Raw genomic sequence first — 19,121 nt, forward strand, 5'->3', positions numbered from 1 at the left:
ATGCCTTCAGTTTGTAATGAAATGGAAAAAGTATAAACATTATTAAAATTATAAAAATGAGATTTTTATTTGATTTTCTTCTTGGGGGTTTGGCCCCCAAAGAGACTGTCTGGTAAAACTCTGGCCCTCTGAAAAATATAGTTGATGACCCCTGCCTTAGGCCTTGATCACACCAAGCATGCTTTTTGCATTGAGAAGTGCCTTTTTTTTGAACGATTTTCTATTGGTCTTCAATTAAATGAAAGCAGAGGCATCAATATTTTGTCCTGGCGCTGTTATTGCATAGTCAAACGTAATGTAAAATAACACTGTGCAATCGTTATTGCTGATCAGCTATAATAATCCCAACTCCACATTGCAGATGCTGCGATGTGACTATTGCGAATGCACACATTGCGATATCGATGCTGAATGATATATTGTGCAGCCCTATTGATTATCTTGATTTTTCTACAGAAACTTTCGGCACAAGTGCAAGATTCTTTGGCCAAGGCGAATGAAGTGGCTACAGAAACCTTTTCTTCCATGAAAACAGTGAGGAGCTTTGCTAATGAGGATGGAGAAACTGAGAGATACAGAAAATGCTTGGAGGACACGTTTGCACTGAACAAAGTGGAAGCCGCTGCTTATGCTGTATCAACATGGACCAATAGTGTAAGTCCCACCACTGCCTTATTCACTGCACGTTTTACTACATTATGCAGAAATATTTGGAGTTTTCTGTAGTGAACATATGCTTTCTAGAACAAACGCATTAGAAGAATTGCATATAGAGTGCATTAGTGTCACACACTTTTTCAGTAGTGTTAATTGGTTAGTGTTTTTACCAGAGGTGGGACCAAGTCATTGTTTGGCAAGTCACAAGTAAGTCTCAATTCATTGCCCTCAAGTCCCGAGTCAAGTCCCGAGTCAAGACAGGCAAGTCCCGAGTCAAGTCCCAAGTCAAAGGCAACAAGTCTCAAGTCAAGTCCAAAGTCCTATAGTTTGATTTTCGAGTCTTTTCGAGTCTTTTTAACAGAAAAATAAAATTTTAACAGATTATGTATGGCTGTAAGATCTGTATTTATTAAACAAACCTTTTTTTTTATGAAAGAACATTGCTTAGATATATAAAGATACAAATGTAATTTTCTGAAAAAGTGCTAAACAGTGCTGCGTCTCGTCTACACAGCCTATTGCACAAGAATGAGTTCCACCAAAAAAAGAGTCCATTTTGCCTCACATCACACAGAAATTGCAGGTCTACTGCTGTCTAGTTCATTAAGTTTAGTTGTGCTATGTTATGTCTTCGGTGATCAACTTGTGATTAACTAAAACTACATAAACAACCTCAATGAGGCAGCAGTAGACCAACAACTCCTGTATGCTGCAAAGTAAAATTGAGTGAAATTGGTATTTTGTCAATTGAATCTTGTGTGTGCTGAAGAGATTGAGATGCAAATCTGTCTAGCAGCAATGTAAAATGGTAGCACATATTGTTAATGAAGTAGGCTACTTCATACAAACAATAACGTTGTTTTCTTCACATAACAATGAAGAACTTTGCTCTCTACCTTGTGTGATGCTCGTGCACCGATTTCCTCTGTGGACAAAACTGCTTGCGAGCTCTCAAATATACGCTGCTAACGCGCAAATTTTCTCACTCTCAAATATGCACTGCTCACGCACACATTTTCCTGCGCGCTCTCAGAGATTATATATAGAATTTGTGTCTTGTGTTTCCTCTTCCTTTTGTGCTTTTTGATATGATTTATATTGAGGCACTATTTATTAACAATAACCAAAATACTAAAATAGACTTACATATTCAATTTTTTATCTAATAAACCATAACATTTTGGCTGTATGTTTTATAATGAGATATTTTCAGTTTCAAACACTTAGACACAGAGAATAGAGGTTGGATGTAAAGAATGTATTTTGTTTTACAAACATTTATTAAACATCCAAAAGGTTCACCATACTAATCAAATAAAAAACATTTAAACAAAAATATAACTAACGCAAGCAGAAATGTAACTGTGATAAAAATAAGGAAAAACTTGATTTGGCATTATAGCCTACTGTACTATTCACTCTTTAAATAAATCTCACTATCAATCCCATTTTATAATGGCAACTAAAATAAAGTGAACTAGTCTCTGCTGTCTTCCACATTATTGATGAGATTGTGGAGGACATTTTCCATGTCATCCTCTTCATTTTGAGGAAAAGCTGTTCCACAGGGCCCCTGAACACATTTATTGGCATGGACAGGGTTTTGAACAGTACTATAGTAAAGTACTTTAATTAATCTGTTGGGGTAATATTATAGTTGCTATGGTAACACAAGTGTAATATAAACAAATGACCCAGTGCTGTAGTTTTTTTACAGTATTGGGTATATTATACTACAATTCACCACACTTTACTGTTGTAAAACTACACTCTGTATTTCATTTTATTAGTTCACTATTCTTAATACTACAGTATGCTGAAGCATTCATTAACAACTTGTAAATAATACTAGGCTTAAACATAGGCAGTATACCTAACTCTCAAAAACACTAGTATTTATTATAGAATTTACCTTAACCTCATAGTTTTTCGTGTATTGTTACTAAATAGTTTAGCAATATATAAACCATATCAACATTCTGGAATAATCAATTTATCAGGAGGATCTCTGGAGAGCAAAAGCAGGAAAATTATGAAGCGCCAGTGTGGACAAAACTCAAGCAAACGCAGAGAGACTGAATACGCGCGTGAGAGACCAGCAAATCAGATTGAAGTACCTGCCCACTGGTAAAAGTAATGTCAGAGCCAATCAGATTTTTCTTTCTTTTCATAAAGAACGGGGTTCGAATCCCACTTAGGCACTTGTAAACAATCATTTTAGAACATTTTGTCAAAAATCCCTACTGAAAAAACAGCTTAAACCAGCCTAGGCTGGTTGGCTGGTTTTAGAGGGGTTTTGACCATTTCCAGGCTGGTTTCCAGCCATTTCCAGCCTGGTCTTAGCTGGTCAGGCTGGGAGATGACCAGCTAAAACCAGCTATGTCCAGCTTAAACCAGGCTGGTCAAGCTGGTTTTAGCTGGATTTTGCTGGTCAGTTTTCAGCCTGACCAGCTAAGACCAGGCTGGAAATGGCTGGAAACCAGCCTGGAAATGACCAAAACCCCTCTAAAACCGGCCTGGTCGACCAGCTAAAACCAGCTTACGAGCCTAGGCTGGTTTAAGCTGGATTTTTCTGCAGGGATATTGTTATGTTTAACCATTTATTAGAGCCACAAAGTATCTAAAACTTGTTTTCATGTTTGAATAGCCAATAAATGTGCTAAATAAATTAAAATAGAAATACCCACAGTGAAACAGTTATATAAATTTAAATATTAGTTTAAACACATTCATAGTGGTTTTAAATATCTTTTAATATGTAAAGTAGAGAAGTTCAAATTCAACAAACTGAATAAAACAAGTCTTCGTTTTTAGTTTATTTAAAAACAATGGAGTAATTCAACTCACAATTAAATGATCTCATTGAGTGATGGAATAATAAAGGTAAAACTTTAATTGAATGATCAGTCAAGTGTTTCCAAATGAAATCTGTTAAAATAAGAGTCCTACAAAACAGGAACAAAGACACTCATGAAACAAAATGTGATTGTTAATTGTATTTTTTATTAGATGGTTGGTTTTAAGTACTTTAAAAATAGTAGATAATCCTTAAATATAGAGGGGGATATACAGAAAAACAAACAAACAGAAATTCAACAATATATATGCATTACATTACAATCTCACAATAAACATTTTATTAAAAACCATATAGAGGACTAAAATATTGCTAAGAGGCATAACATCAACAATAATAAAAATACCTTTAAGGTTTTAAATACTAAATAAAATTAATAGTATTAATCCAAAATATGAAAAATGTAACACTTTACAATAAGGTTGTATTAATTAATTAAGTTTATGCATGTACTAATGTGAACAAACAATGCAGTGCAGTTCATTACAGAATTCATTATTTTATGCTTTAATTAATGGAAAAAAAATTATTGGTTAATTCTTGTTAACTCACAGTGCATTAACATTAATGTTAATAAGCATACCTTTAAATTGTAATAATGCAATAGTAAATGTTAAAGTATAATTAATAAAGGTTTAAAAGTATAGTTCATTATTAGTTCATGTTAGTACATAGATTAACTAAAGAAACCTTATTGCAAATTGTCACCAGAAAATAACAAAAAACTTTTTTTTTTTTACAGTTTTAAGAGCTTTAAAAATAAATTATATATCTAGTTATTATGGCATGTAATTAATGTTACTACTAATTAAATTGTTAGAAAATACTGTCAGAGGATGGGCAAAACACAAAGATAAAACATAATATGTGCATTGACATAAACGACCAAGTGCAAAAACATAAATTACAGCCATGTTCATTCATAATTATATGATAGAAATCACGAGAGGGTAAATTTGGTTTAAAAAAAACTGAAGTTCATTGACTTATACACAGCAGTAAAACAATGCTTTTGCACAACAGTAACACATTGCGAGTAGTAAAGTCTCTTACCTTTGACAGATGTTGTAAATCCGCTGAATAAAACAAAAGGAGCAGATCGCGGATGTGTTTATTTCACTCTCCGAGTCAGAATGAAAATGGCATCTTCAAATTTCCCGCTGGTGCAAAAACACGGAAGTGCGCCACAAAGCGCTAGTGGTCGAAAGTATGCGTGCATGCTCTCTGTCACACACGCACACACACGCAGAGATAGAGCGTTCTGTGTCAACATACTTTTTATCTTTGGGCTTTTTATAGAAAGTAGCAAGTCTTTACAAGTCAATAGGCGCAAGTCCAAGTGAAAGTCCGAGTCATTTATGTTCAAGTCCAAGTCGAGTTGCAAGTCTTTTTATATTTTGTCAAGTCGAGTCTGAAGTCATCAAATTCATGACTCGAGTCTGACTCGAGTCCAAGTCACATGACTCGAGTCCACACCTCTGGTTTTTACCATAGAATATTTTTCTTAGTCTTAGTTAGTTTTTAACAGAATTTTTAGGCTAAGCAGCTTTGAGGTGAATTACAACATTACAAAATTTTGATTTAAAGCAAACAGTTATTTATAAGGGTACATATTTGTTTTATTGTATAAATAAATGAAAGGACAGATAATTTATTTCATTTTGTTTTCAAATTTAAACAAAAAATGTGTATATTTTAGTTTTTTAAATAAAATAAATATATAATAGGTTCCACACTGACATAATAGCCTGACAGAGTTGCTGCAGAGTTGTCGGCTGCACATCCATGAACGGAATATGCCTTTCCACCACATCCCAAAGGTGCTCTATTGGATTGAGATCTGGTGATTGTGGAGGCCATTTGAGTACAGTGAACTCATTGTCATGTTCATGAAACCAGTCTGAGATGATTCGTGTTTTATGACATGGCGCATTATCCTGCTGGAAGTAGCGATCAGAAGATGGGTACACTGTGGTCATAAAGAGATGGACATGGTCAGCAACAATACTCAGGTAGGCTGTGGCGTTTACACGATGCTCAATTGGTACTATTGGGCCCAAAGAGTGCCAAGAAAATATCCCCACTCCATTACACCACCACCAGCAGCCTGAACCATTGATGCAAGGCAGGATGCATCCATGCTTTCATGTTGTTGACGCCAAACGTCTGACCCTACATTCTGAATGTTGCAGCAGAAATGTAAACCCTAGAGATGGTTGTGCGTGAAAATCCCAGTAAATCAGCTGTTTCTGAAATACTCAGATCAGCTGTCTGGCACCAACAACGCCACATTCAAAGTCACTTAAATCATCTGTCCTCCCCATTCTGATGCTCTGTTTGAACTGCAGCAGATTGTCTTAAACATGTCTACGTGCCTAAATGCATTAAGTTGATGCCATTTGATTGGCTGATTAGAAATGTGCAATAACAAGCAGTTGGACAGGTGTACCTAATAAAGTGACCAGTGAGTGTATAAACATTGTACACTAATATAGTTGCAGTTTGTAATCAAATGTGCCTTTTTCAGATGTCCAGTCTGGCTTTGAAGGTCAGTATTTTATACTACGGAGGACGGCTTGTGACAGGAAGTGATGTCAGCAGTGGTGATCTGGTGTCCTTTGTCCTCTACGAGCTTCAGTTCACATCAGCTGTGGAGGTAAAACTTTGAATACTCTCTGTTTGACCAGAAAAAAAATCTAAAAAAAAAAATATCATAACATTGTTGTGGTGATGTTTGCATGGAAAGCGTCACTTATATATGTATTAAATCAATGCACAGGTTCTGATGTCTTACTGGCCACATGTAAAGAAAGCAGTCGGAGCTTCAGAAAAGATCTTTGAGTATGTGGACAGAAAGCCTGATGTTCCTCCAGATGGATCACTCGCTCCGAAGACTCTAAAAGGACACGTGCAGTTCAGAAATGTCACATTTGCTTATCCAAAGCGTCCGGACACAGATGTGCTGAAGGTATGAACTGAAAAGAATAAGTAGAAAATGTTGGCAACACCTTATTTTATAGTGTCCATGAAATTACTATTAACAGCGTGCCTTTAATAGAGGGTTAAGGGGGACATATTATGGGGTTTAAACACAGTTATGTGGCCGCAGTGTGTGAATATAGCCAGACTCTAATGTTGAAAATAAATAAATTGTATTTTTTTTTAATTCACACTTGATAAAAATAGTCTGTAGAAACACTTTGATTGACATTCTCCTTTTGCAGTGCATCCGGAAAGTCTTCATAGCACTTTTTTTCCACATGTTTTTATGTTACAGCCTTATTGCAAAATGAATTAAATTCATTTATTACCTCATAATTTTACACACAAAACCCCACAAAGACTATGTGAAAACAGTTTTTTTTAGTTGTTGCAAATTTATTAAGAATAAAAAAGCTGAAAAATCACATTTACAGAAGTATTTACAGCCTTTGCTCAATACTTTGTTGATGCACCTTTGGCAGCAATTACAGCCTCAAGTCTTTTTAAATATGATGCCACAAGCTTGGCACACCCGTCTTTGGGAATTTTGGCCCATTCCTTTTTGCAGTACCCCTCAAGCTCTATCAGGTTGGATGGGAAGCGATGGTGCACAGCCATGTTCAGATCTCTCCAGAGATGTTCAATAGGATTTAGGTCTGGGCTCTGGCTGGGCCACTCAAGGACATTCACCGAGTTGTAGTGAAGGCACTCCATTGATGTTTTGGCGGTGTGCTTTGGGTCATTGTTCTGCTGAAAGTCGAACCAACGCCCCAGCCTGAGGTCAAGAGCTCTCTGAAGCAGGTTTTTATTCAGGATGTCTCTGCACATTGCTGCATTCATCTTTCCCTCTATCCTGGCTAGTCTTCCAGTTCCTGCTGCTGAAGAACATCCCCACAGCATGATGCTGCCACCACCATGTAGGGATGGTATTAGCCTGGTGATGAGCGGTGCCTGGCTTTCCCCAAATGTAACGCCTGGCATTTACTCCAAAGAGTTAAATTTTAGTCTCATCAGACCAGAGAATTTAGTTTCTTATAGTCTGAGAGTCCTTCAAATGCCTTTTAGCATAATCCAGGCGGGGGAGTGGCTTCCGTCTAGCCACTCTACAGGTCTGATTGGTGGATTGCAGCACAGATGGTTGTCCTTCTGTAAGGTTCTCCTCTCTACACAGAAGAACGCTGGAGCTCAGACAGCGTGACCATCGGGTTATTGATCACCTCCCTGACTAAGGCCCTTTTCCCCCGATCACTCAGCTTAGATGGCCGGCCAGCTCTAGGAAGAGTCCTTGTGGTTCCAAACATCTTCCACTTTCGCATGATGGAGGCCGCTGTGCTCATTGAAACTTTCAGAGCAGCAGAAATTCTTCTGTAACCCTCCCCCCCAGCCTTGTGTCTCGAGACAATCCTGTCTCTGAGGTCTACAGACAATTCCTTTGTCTTCATGCTTGGTTTGTGCTTTGACATGCACTGTCAACCCTGGGAGCTTATATAGACAGGTGTATGCCTTTTTAAATCATGTCCAATCACCTGTTTGCTGAAACATTTTGAGAATGGTCAGTGGAAACAGAATGTACATGAGCTCAATTTAGAGCTTCACAGCAAAGGCTGTGAATACTGATGTACACGTGATTTTTTTTTTCAGCTTTTTTATTTGTAATAAATAAGCAATTTCAAAAACTCTTTTTCACATTGTCATTATGGGGTATTGTGGGTAAAATTTGAGGTAATAAAGGAATTTAATGCATTTTGGAATAAGGCTGTAACATAAAAATGTGGTAAAAGTGAAGCGCTATGAAGACTTTTCCGGATGCACTGCATAATGCTATGATAAATTACAGTATTTTTTTACTTAAAATGATTTGTTGTTGGTCATTGTAGAACGTTTCTCTTGAGCTGAAAGCGGGCAAGATCACAGCACTCGTGGGTCCATCGGGTTCTGGAAAAACCACAGTTGTGAGTTTGCTGGAGAGATTTTACCAGCCTCAAAACGGAGAGATTTTATTGGACCAGAAGCCACTGCTGAGCTATAAGGACCAATATCTGCACGAGAAGGTAATCCAACAATTTCTCAACAATGGAAGACACCATAGTTGGGTAAACTTAGAGGGCAGTAAATGCGAGAGTACAACAAATACATTTTTACATTCTTATTTGCTCAAATACGGCAGAAAGAAGCAAAAGCAACTCCAAATTTACTGTCCCCCCTATAGAGTCTGCATTAGAAACTTCTCACATCAGCTCTAATTATTGTATTTTTGTAATTTGATGCAAATATGATATTCAATTCAATTCAATTTAGCTTTATTTGTATAGCGCTTTTACAATGTAGATTGTGTCAAAGCAGCTTCACATAAATGGTCATAGTAACTGGAACAGTGTGGTTCAGGTTTTAGTGTTTAAGTTCAGTTCAGTTCAGTTTAGCTCAGTTCAGTGTGATTTAATCATTACCGAGAGTTCAAACACTGAAGAGCCAATTCATCGATGCGTAGCTCTACCAATCCTGAACCATGCGAGGCAGTGGCGACAGCGGAGAGGGAAAAAAAACTTCACCTGATGGGAGTGAAGAAAAAAAACCTTGTATAATATATAATAAAATAGATATAATAAAAAAGATAACTTTAGAATGTACATGCATTTGAGGGCAATATTATTAGCCCTCCTGTGAAATACTTATTCTTTTTCAAATGTATTTCAAATGATCTTTAACAGAGCAAGTACATTTTTACAGTATTTCTGATAATATTTTTTTCTTCTGGAGAAAGTCTTATTTGTTTTATTTCGACTAGAATAAAAGCAGATATTTTTAAACACCATTTAAGGTCAAAATTATTAGCCCCTTTAAGCTATATTTATTTCGATTGTCTAAAGAACAAACCACTGTTATACAATGATTTGCCTGATTACCCCAACTTGCCTAATCAGCCTAGTTAAGCCTTTAAATGTCACTTTAGGCTGAATACTGGTATCTTGAAAAATATCTAGTCAAATATTATTTACTGTCATCATGGCAAATATAAAAATAAATCAGTTATTAGAAATGAGTTAATAAAACTATTGTGATTATAAAAATCCTGACAGAGAAAAGATTTTTTAACTATCTAATAATTCTGTACATGAAAAAAATATAATTGTTACAAACTTTTAAGAATTTAAGGTGCTGATGATCATTAAATGCGTCCTAACAGTCTTGTGAAAATGGTTCATACTGATATCTGCATATGATGAATATTAATAAAGATGCCTGACAGGGTTTGTTTGCTCTTTTCTATTTCAGATTAGTGTGGTTTCACAGGAGCCGGTTCTGTTTGCTCGCTCAGTGCGTGAAAACATCAAATACGGCAAAGAAAACGCCACAAATGAAGAAATATATGCTGCTGCCAGGCTGGCCAATGCACATGACTTCATTTCCAGTTTACCTAAAGGATACGATACTGGTTGGTATTTGAATATACAGTTAGGGTTAGGATTAACCTTATAGTTAGTTAACTAATAGTTAGATTTTTTAACCCTCCTGAATTATCACCCCTATATATATATATATATATATATATATATATATATATATATATATACACTTTATAGTTTGAATAACTAATTTTTGATGGATTGTGATTGCGATTTGTGTGTGTCAGATGCTGGAGAGAAGGGCGGTCAGGTGTCTGGAGGTCAGAAACAGCGAATCGCCATTGCCAGAGCTCTGATCCAGAAACCCCAGATTCTGGTGCTTGATGATGCCACCAGTTCACTGGACACTGAGAGTGAACACCGGGTAAGATGAGCCACCAAAACAATCTTTTAAATTCATGTTTGATCGAAAGATTTATCTGTAATTGAAACTTTAGTAGTAATAAGTTCAGTTCATTCTGTTCCGTTAAAACTGTAATGAACAATTTACATCATATGACATAATTTATGTGTTATGTATAATTTATATAGCATATGTTTTACACAGAGAATGCCTATTTCTATTTCTAAATTCAGTTCTAATTTACTGCAAAGGAATAAACAACAATAACGAAGTGTGGTCAAAGACTGAGTTACAGTATATCCAAACACACGTCCTATTCTTTTGTTCCATATAGTGCAAAATCTGATAGATGGACAAATCTAAGCTTGTTTTTAATAAAGCAAATATAAATATGCTTATAATAAATAATACTGCTAGTAATAATAACATCATACATGGTCATGAATAAACTGAAAAAGGCCTCTCGCGATGAAGAAGGCATGGAGGCAGTGGTTTTTATATTTATGTCGAAAATAATAATTTGTGTAATATTTTAATCCTTTTATTCTTTTTATTTGTAAATATATTTGCGGACTGATGTGCGTCCTGTGTGTATTAAACAATCTTTTAAATTCATGTTTGATCGAAAGATTTATCTGTAATTGAAACTTTAGTAGTAATAAGTTCAGTTCATTCTGTTCCGTTAAAACTGTAATGAACAATTTACATCATATGACATAATTTAATATAATATTTGCTAAAAATGGCTGCTTTGAATATTATTATTTTGAATAATATTATTTTAGTGTTCCCTTTATTTTTTGAGCATTATCCTACATGTATTTATACGTTTTCATTTTCATTTCTAATTTATTTTGCCATTGTAAATAGTCATTCATTCATTCATTTTCCTTCGGCTTAGTCCCTTTATACTTTAGGCGTGGCCACAGCGGAATGAACCACCAACTTATCCAGCATATGTTTTACACAGAGAATGCCCTTCCAGCTGCAACCCAGTACTGGGACACACCCATACACTCTCATTCACACACATCCACTACGGCCAATTTAGTTTATTCCATTCACTTATATACCCATGCCAACATGGGGAGAACATGCAAACTCCACGAAGAAATGCCAACTGACTCAGCCGGGACTCGAACCAGCGACCTTCTTGCTGAGAGGCGACAGTGTTTACCGCTGAGCCTAAATGGTTATTCTGAAAACAAAAAACAATCTAACGCAAACATATGTTAAAGTGCTTTGCTGAACTTCTATTCTGAATGTAATGTCAAGTGTAATGTGTGTTCAGGTGTACAGCGCTCTGAAGAAGGAGCTGCAGAGCTGCACGGTTCTGCTCATCTCCCACAGACTGAGCGGAGTGGAAAACGCAGACCACATCCTCTTCCTCCGGGAAGGAGAGCTGGTGGAGGAGGGAAACCATCAGCAGCTGCTGGACAAACAGGGATTCTACGCTGAGTTCGTCAAACAGCAGAACACAGCCATCCATCGCAATGCAGACAACGGTACAAACAGCAGCCAGTGATGAACATCTGCAATCAGTCTCTGCTGTCCTGAAATCACATCACACTGTTTATTCGCCATTAGTATATACAATTGAAGTCAGAATTAACAGCTCTCCTGTATATTTTTCCCTATTTTCTGTTTAACGGAAAGAAGATATTTGCAACCCATTTCTAAACATAATAAACATAATTTACATAACTCATTTCTAATAACTGATTTATTTTATCTTTGCCATGATGACAGTAAATAATATTTGACTAGATATTCTTCAATACACTTCTATACAGCTTAAAGTGACAATTAAAGGCTTAACTAGGTTAATTAGGTTAACTAGGCAGGTTAGGGTAATTAGGCAAGTTATTGTATAATGGTGGATTGTTCTGGAGACTATCGGAAAAAAAATGCTTAAAGGGGCTAATCATTTTGACCTTAAAATTGTTTTTAAAAAATTAATAACTGCTTTTACTCTAGCCGAAATAATTCAAATAAGACTTTCTCCAGAAGAAAAAATATTATAGGAAATACTGTGAAAATTTCCTGAATCTGTTAAACATAATTTGGGAAATATTTATTAAAGAAAAAAAAAAAATCACAGGAGGGCTAATAAGTCTGACTTCATCTGTATTTCTGCTGTTCGTTTTTACGCTAGAGTTTTTAAATTAGGTGTACATATCAGTAAAGCAATCTCACTAAAATACAACTGCATTTGCCCTCCTGTGAAATTTAAATTATTATCATAATTTGTTTTGTTGAAGTTCTGTTTAACGGTGAAGGTTTTTAACATAATGGGTTCTATGTTAATGATCTAGGCACAAAGTCTATAGTGCATGGCACAAAAGCATTAGTGGTGTGTCAGAATCCACTTTTGCTATTAGAGACAGAAAAATACGCTCTGCACCACGGTGCATGGTCTAACAGGGTTGTGTTTATTCTCTTAATGAGTTATGGGTATGTTTTGAGAATAAACCAGTCAGAGTCTCATCTCTTATTCCCTTTAAGAGTCCATGGCCATTTGCTATTTACATGGTGGACTTTGTAAGTGGAAAAACTGAACGCTTCAGAAAATGGTTAAACAGTATCTGCAGCGTGAGAATAAAATACGAGCCTCTTTCTTTGACCATCTTTACTTTCTTTTTCTCTTTCTCTTTTTTTGTGGATAAAGAAACGGTGATGTACGCACTTCACTATAGACATCCATTAGCCTACATTTTCAATTTAGGTTAAGCGCAAAGATTTGTTTACATTTTTTTTCTATTTCTAAATTCAGTTCTAATTTACTGCAAAGGAATAAACAACAATAACGAAGTGTGGTCAAAAAACTGAGTTACAGTATATCCAAACACACGTCCTATTCTTTTGTCCCATATAGTTTAAAATCTGATAGATGGACAAATCTAAGCTTGTTTTTAATAAAGCAAATATAAATATGCTTATAATAAATAATACTGCTAGTAATAATAACATCATACAAATGAAAATGGTCATGATTAAACTGAAAAAGGCCCCCGCGATGAAGAAGGCATGGAGGCAGTGGTTTTTATATTTCTGTCGAAAATAATAATTTGTGTAATATTTTAATCCTTTAATTCTCTTTTATTTGTAAATATATTTGTGGATTGCTGTGCGTCCTGTGTGTAATAAGCAATGAGTAAGTGAGACGCACAACTAAACGTCTCTGCGCTGGACTGTAGACCTGCTCTCTGGTCTATTGAACAGTCTATTTTAGTTTCTCAAAATAACAACACACCAACAATGCGCCTTAACACACCTCTTTTCTAGACCAGCACACCCATGAGTCCACAAAGTGGCGCAAATGGATTTGCTGTTTAAACCACGTGGCGGAAAACGTGAAAATTATGGTTGAGCTAGTCTGAAAATAGCAACACATCGGGCAATCACGTCTTGCGCCTTATTATTATTTGCCCGATGTATTGCTATTTTCATTACACCAGGTGTATGATAGGGCCCAATGAATGATGATTTCTTTTATCTTTGCCATGATGACACATCATATTTTACTAGATATTTTCAAGACGCCAGTATTCAGGAACATCATTCAGGAAATATTAGAAAAAAAAAAAATCACAGGAGGGCTAATAATTCTGACTTCATCTGTATTTCTGCTGTTAGTTTTTACACTAGTGTTTTTAAATTAGGTGTACATATCAGTAAAGCAATCTCACTAAAATACAACTGCATTTGCCCTCCTGTGAAATCTAAATTATTTTTAGTTTACATTTAGTTTAAGTGCTGTGGAACACCGAAGATTTTAAACTAATTAACTTATTTGTAATAACTCCTTTCATTTGTCTTTGCCATGATGACAGTAAATAATATTTGACTAGATATTTTTCAAGATACTAGTACTCAGCTTAAAGTAATATTTAAAGACTTAACTAGGTTAAACATACATTAATCATGCAAGTAACTGAACAGCATTGTAGCATTCGGAAAAACAAAATAATAGAGGCTAATGAAAGTGAATTTAAGAGCTAATTATTTTGTCTATATATCTATTTCTTTCTATACTTCCAACTTTAAAAACTAGTTTATTAAAAATGTAGCATTTGCATATATTTTTAGTGAATATGTTTGTAAAAAATATGACTTATTGTATATGAAAATGGGACTTATTGATCCTAATTCATATTAATGTGCACTATTTGAGCGTAGCAGCACGTCCGAAACCAAAGTGGACATTATGAAGCTCAGTCAAGTACTCAATCAAGTCCAAAATGCACAGACATATTGAGTCTACGGGAATAAAATCCAGCCAAATGTATCGCGGTGGCAGATCGAAAAATTAACTCATTTATTTTCTTTATTCGGAGTCGGGTCGCGGGGGCAGCAGTCTCAGAAGAGAACCCCAGACTTCCCTCTCCCCTGTCACTTCCTTCAGCTCCTATAGGGGGATTCCAAGGGGTTCCCAGGCCAGCCAAGAGACATAGTCCAATGCCTCCTCCTGGTAAGATATGTCTGGAACACCTCCCTAGGTAGGCGTCCAGGAGGCATGCAAAACAGATGCCCGAGCCACCTCAGGTGACTTCTTTTAATGTTTAGGAGCAGTAGCTCTACTCCCAGCTCCTCCCAGGTGACAGATCTCCTCACCCTATCCATAAGGGTGCGCGCTCTCGCATGTAAATTTATAACTTGCAAAGGCAAAAACTTAATGCAGAAACAGACACAATGAGGTCACGTACTGAAAAATAATGAGCGGCAATCAAAAATGTGGTACGATTATGAAACGGTTAGGGACAGGTTTGGTGGTAAGTAGTTTTAGCTTTTAGTTTTAATGATAATTATTCCTATTATTTACGAAATTACACATTAAATTGTATTTTATTAACATCTATCCCTACCCTAAACCTAAACCCAACCATCACAGTAATGTAAAACAGTAATTATACAGAGTATTATTCATATTATTTATTTAATTACCCATTCAAGTATATTTTATTAATGCCTACCCCGAAACTGAACGCTACTCTCACAGTAATGTAAAAATATTACTTATTGTTGTATTGTTGACTTAGTGTCACAAAAATTAAGCTATATTGATGACGCAGCTGTATCTCTTCTAGACATTAGCCTGTCTCAGGGACGTGCTTCAAATAATCTATACAAGTAATCCTTAGTGCTTTACTAAATCGTGAAAACAATGTTGTTTTTGTTCTCACTTTATATTAAGTGGCCTTAGCTTCTATGTACTTGCATCAGAAAATGAATACAGCGCACTTACTGTGTTCATAATGTATTGCAGATCATGGGTTGGGAACAGGTTTGGTGGTATGGGTAGGTTTAGAGCTGGGTTAAGGTATAAGGGATGGAAAACTGTGTAATTAAGGATGTGATTACAAAAATTAATTACAGATGTGATTACCTGCAGGCATTTAATCAATTCAGGTTTAAGCTATGTATTTCTAATTTTAGTTTTTGATTTGCTCATTTTTTGATATGTAACCTCTTTGTTTCGTCTTGTGCGATTTAGTTTTTGCCTCTGCACGTTATAATTTTATGCTCGATGTCAGTTTTTTGATTTGTTCTTACCATTTTTCGATCTGCGACCACAGTACGATCCCATATACAGCCCATGTACACTCACAGCTAGACAAATCCCCTCAATGCACTGTGGCAGTTTGCGTGCCAAAAAAATGTCCGCATCTGACCACAAGATGGCATCTAACACGCAATCCTCACTGAATAATTAAAAATACACAAAATATTAAAGTAACATTTGTATACATGACAGACATCAAAAGTCTTTGTTTCATTACTACTAGACAGTTTAAAAAGTGTTGAATAATTATCGAAGGGTCTGACCAGGAAGTTAAAAATCGTCTCAGGGATGTGCTTCGAGTAATTCATAAACGAGTAACCCTTAGTGCTTTACTTTAATCCGTCATGAAAACATTGTTATGCTTTAACACAGGCTCATTGTGGATACGTACCCCTGTCTACATTTTTGTCTTTCACCTTTAAATGAACGCTATAGCCTCCTGTCCTCTGCACACGACAAGCGACAGACCGAAAGTTATTCATTTCCAATGGAGAGTAGTCCGTGAGCTGCGTAAAGTTCCGATCATCTCCGTATGCAGACAATTCGAATCCGAATTGAGCTGCGGATCCGTTGAAATAATTGAACTCCTGCGACTAGACCGTATCGATCGGCCAACCGGATATGATGTATTCCAGTGTTGTACAAGGACGTCCATGCGTGCGAGATGAGAAATAGGAAATTTATTGGTTATTTTTATTGCTAATTGTTGTTAATTTTTTTGATGTCTCCACTTTCCCTCCAATATTTTTAGTGGTCTATGAATTTCTAGAATTCATTCATCCATTCAACCACTGTGAACGCAGAGAGAATACTGGCTCTTGCTTTTGCACTACTTTATTTCGGACATTTCGAGATCAGCTTCCCTCCCATGGTGCACGTCAGAACTGAAAATTTTGTGCGACTGCCACAAGGGGGCGTATTCCGACCGTCATGTATAAATGATGGTTGCAGTGGAAATATGGGTTATGGAGGTGGTATGACGTCGTCGATGGCTTCTGTTCCTTTTCGAGCTATTAGCTGACTGGTTACCTTTGTTTGAACAGCTTTTCTTGTGTTACCAGTTTGTCCAGTAGCTCACTTTGTAAGTCGGCAGATTCGGGATGCGGAGCGGAGTTGACCGCGACAACGGGGTTCAAATCCAGCGAAGAACGGTTCCAGAAACCAGCTAAAACAAAAGCAAAAAATAAATAAATAAATATGTGGCTGAAAACGTGGTGAAATCACACGTGGTGAAATGAACTGCTTGTCTTTTTCTAGATTGCTTTTGAAAACACTATCGGTTGAGTTAAGGGAAGGAGAGGGTGGGTCAGTCAGTCATTAGCAAGCTGGCCTGGTCACCTGAAGTGTATTTTGCGCCCTCTGGTGGATTTATGCGAGAAGAGGAATCTGAGATCATCAATAAGCGTACACAGCGGCTTCTGGTGGAATTGCAGGAACGAAAACTGTGAGCAGACGTTACGTATTTCGCTCTCCCCAGAAATGTAGACCTGGGTACGTATCCGCAATAAGCCTGGGTTATGATTGGTGCCTCTTCATATTAAATGGCCTTAATATAAAAAAATAAATACAATGTACTTACTGTGTTCATAATGTTTTGCAGAGCACTTCATGTGTGATTATGGGTCGGTAATAACATGTATTTACACAATAAGTACAATTATTAGTGTACTTAAGTACATATTAGTTGAGGCCACTTAATATAATATTTCCTCTTTATATTGCCTATACAGTACAGTAATATTCAAATATATGTCTGTAATATTGCTTTGAAAATCTTGTGGGGTTATTTATGGTCTGCTTAGTGTAATTTGTTGATTGTAATAAGTTTGCCTTCAATATTGCATGAGGAGAATAATGTCATTTCATTGTACACACTTTAAAAACAAATGCTTCACTGATTATTTGCAGTTCAATGGAAGTTTCTTTCATATGAGACAGGAAAAATATAAACAGTATGCAGAGGGATCCATCAGAAATGTATTATATGCCCACTAAATCACATGTTTTAAGCTTTTCCCAGCAAGGGGTTTAATGATTATGTACTTTTGCATGGTTATGGTATTTTTGGTCTGAACCATTGCTTTGCTCCTACAAAGGTAGCTCTATGCAAAGCAATAATAAAGTTATTTTAAATAACTTTTCGCTTTTTTTCTGTGGTTGATATTCATGCTGTAAATAAACAGAGTTTTATAGTGTTTATTTTATTATTGTATGCTTTAATAGATCATTTGTTTGCGTTCTTCAAAGCTTGATGTCGATTTTAAATAACATTGACATGTTATGCGTTTTATTTTTATGTAATTTATGAATATTTTAGCTTGTACTACTTTTCTTTAGCACATTATGGAACTCTTTATATTGCTTATTTTAGTCCTTTAAAAATAGTCAAGATAATTGAAGGTTTGTAGTGCAAATTATTGCCTATGACTATGAAACTTGGAGGCTCGGATCTGCATAGAAGACAATGTCAAAAATTAGAAATGTATAACTTGTCACGAATATGTCAATATTAAAATAAGTATTATAATATATTATAATTAAACACTAGTATCTACTTAATATGTATCAGTATGAAACAAATGAGTGCTAGTATTCAATTAAAAAATAAGTACTAGTATCTAGTAAATAAGTAGTGTCTGTTTAATGGGTAGCAGCTAAGAAATAAAAACTAATGACTAATAATAAATAATGATTGAATTGTTTAATAAGGTACAAGTATGAATAAAGCATTATTAGCACTAAGTTTAATATGACATTATTAACAAATATATACATTGAAAATAAATATTAGCGAAAAACAAGCCATCAAAAGTCAAAAATATACAAAATAAAATACGGAGACACCAAATTGATTTAAAACGGTTTACTGATTAATTTGCATAATATGCAACAACTTTTAATATTTATTACTTTAATATATGTGTATGTAAACATATTTATATCTGTTCATGCTGTATTTGCTGTATTTGTACTTATATATATATATAAGTTATATATATATAACTTATATATAAGTTATATATATATATATATAAGCCTTATATATATATATATATATATATATATATATATATATATATATATATATATATATATATATATATATATATATATATATATATATATATATATATATATATATATATATATATATATATAAGGCTGCTTTTTGTAAGTTCTAGTTAAAAAAAGGATTGTATTTTTTAAAAAGGTACAGGTAGACCATGAATACACATTAATAGCTTATGAATTAGTACTAACGTTTAATTTACTATAACATTTTCCAAAAATATATATATCAAATGTCAAAAATAA

The 19,121-nt window shown here is 35.3% G+C and overlaps 1 protein-coding gene across 5 annotated transcripts in view; it reads left to right on the forward strand.

The window, feature by feature from the left end:
* Positions 1-18,001, forward strand: part of tap1 (transporter 1, ATP-binding cassette, sub-family B (MDR/TAP)) — a 40,426-nt gene extending 22,425 nt beyond the window's left edge. For all 5 annotated transcript variants that reach the window (XM_073926753.1, XM_073926754.1, XM_073926751.1 and 2 more), the window contains 7 exons: positions 457-654; positions 6,042-6,170; positions 6,294-6,482; positions 8,374-8,547; positions 9,770-9,929; positions 10,128-10,264; positions 11,535-18,001. In XM_073926753.1, the coding sequence (XP_073782854.1) occupies positions 457-654; positions 6,042-6,170; positions 6,294-6,482; positions 8,374-8,547; positions 9,770-9,929; positions 10,128-10,264; positions 11,535-11,768 (1,221 nt within the window). In that variant the 3' untranslated portion in view covers positions 11,769-18,001. The remainder of the gene's footprint in view (positions 1-456; positions 655-6,041; positions 6,171-6,293; positions 6,483-8,373; positions 8,548-9,769; positions 9,930-10,127; positions 10,265-11,534) is intronic.
* Positions 18,002-19,121: the final 1,120 nt, after the last annotated feature.

This window comes from Danio rerio, chromosome 16 (assembly GCF_049306965.1).
Source record: "Danio rerio strain Tuebingen ecotype United States chromosome 16, GRCz12tu, whole genome shotgun sequence".
Taxonomy (NCBI): Eukaryota; Metazoa; Chordata; class Actinopteri; order Cypriniformes; family Danionidae; genus Danio; species Danio rerio.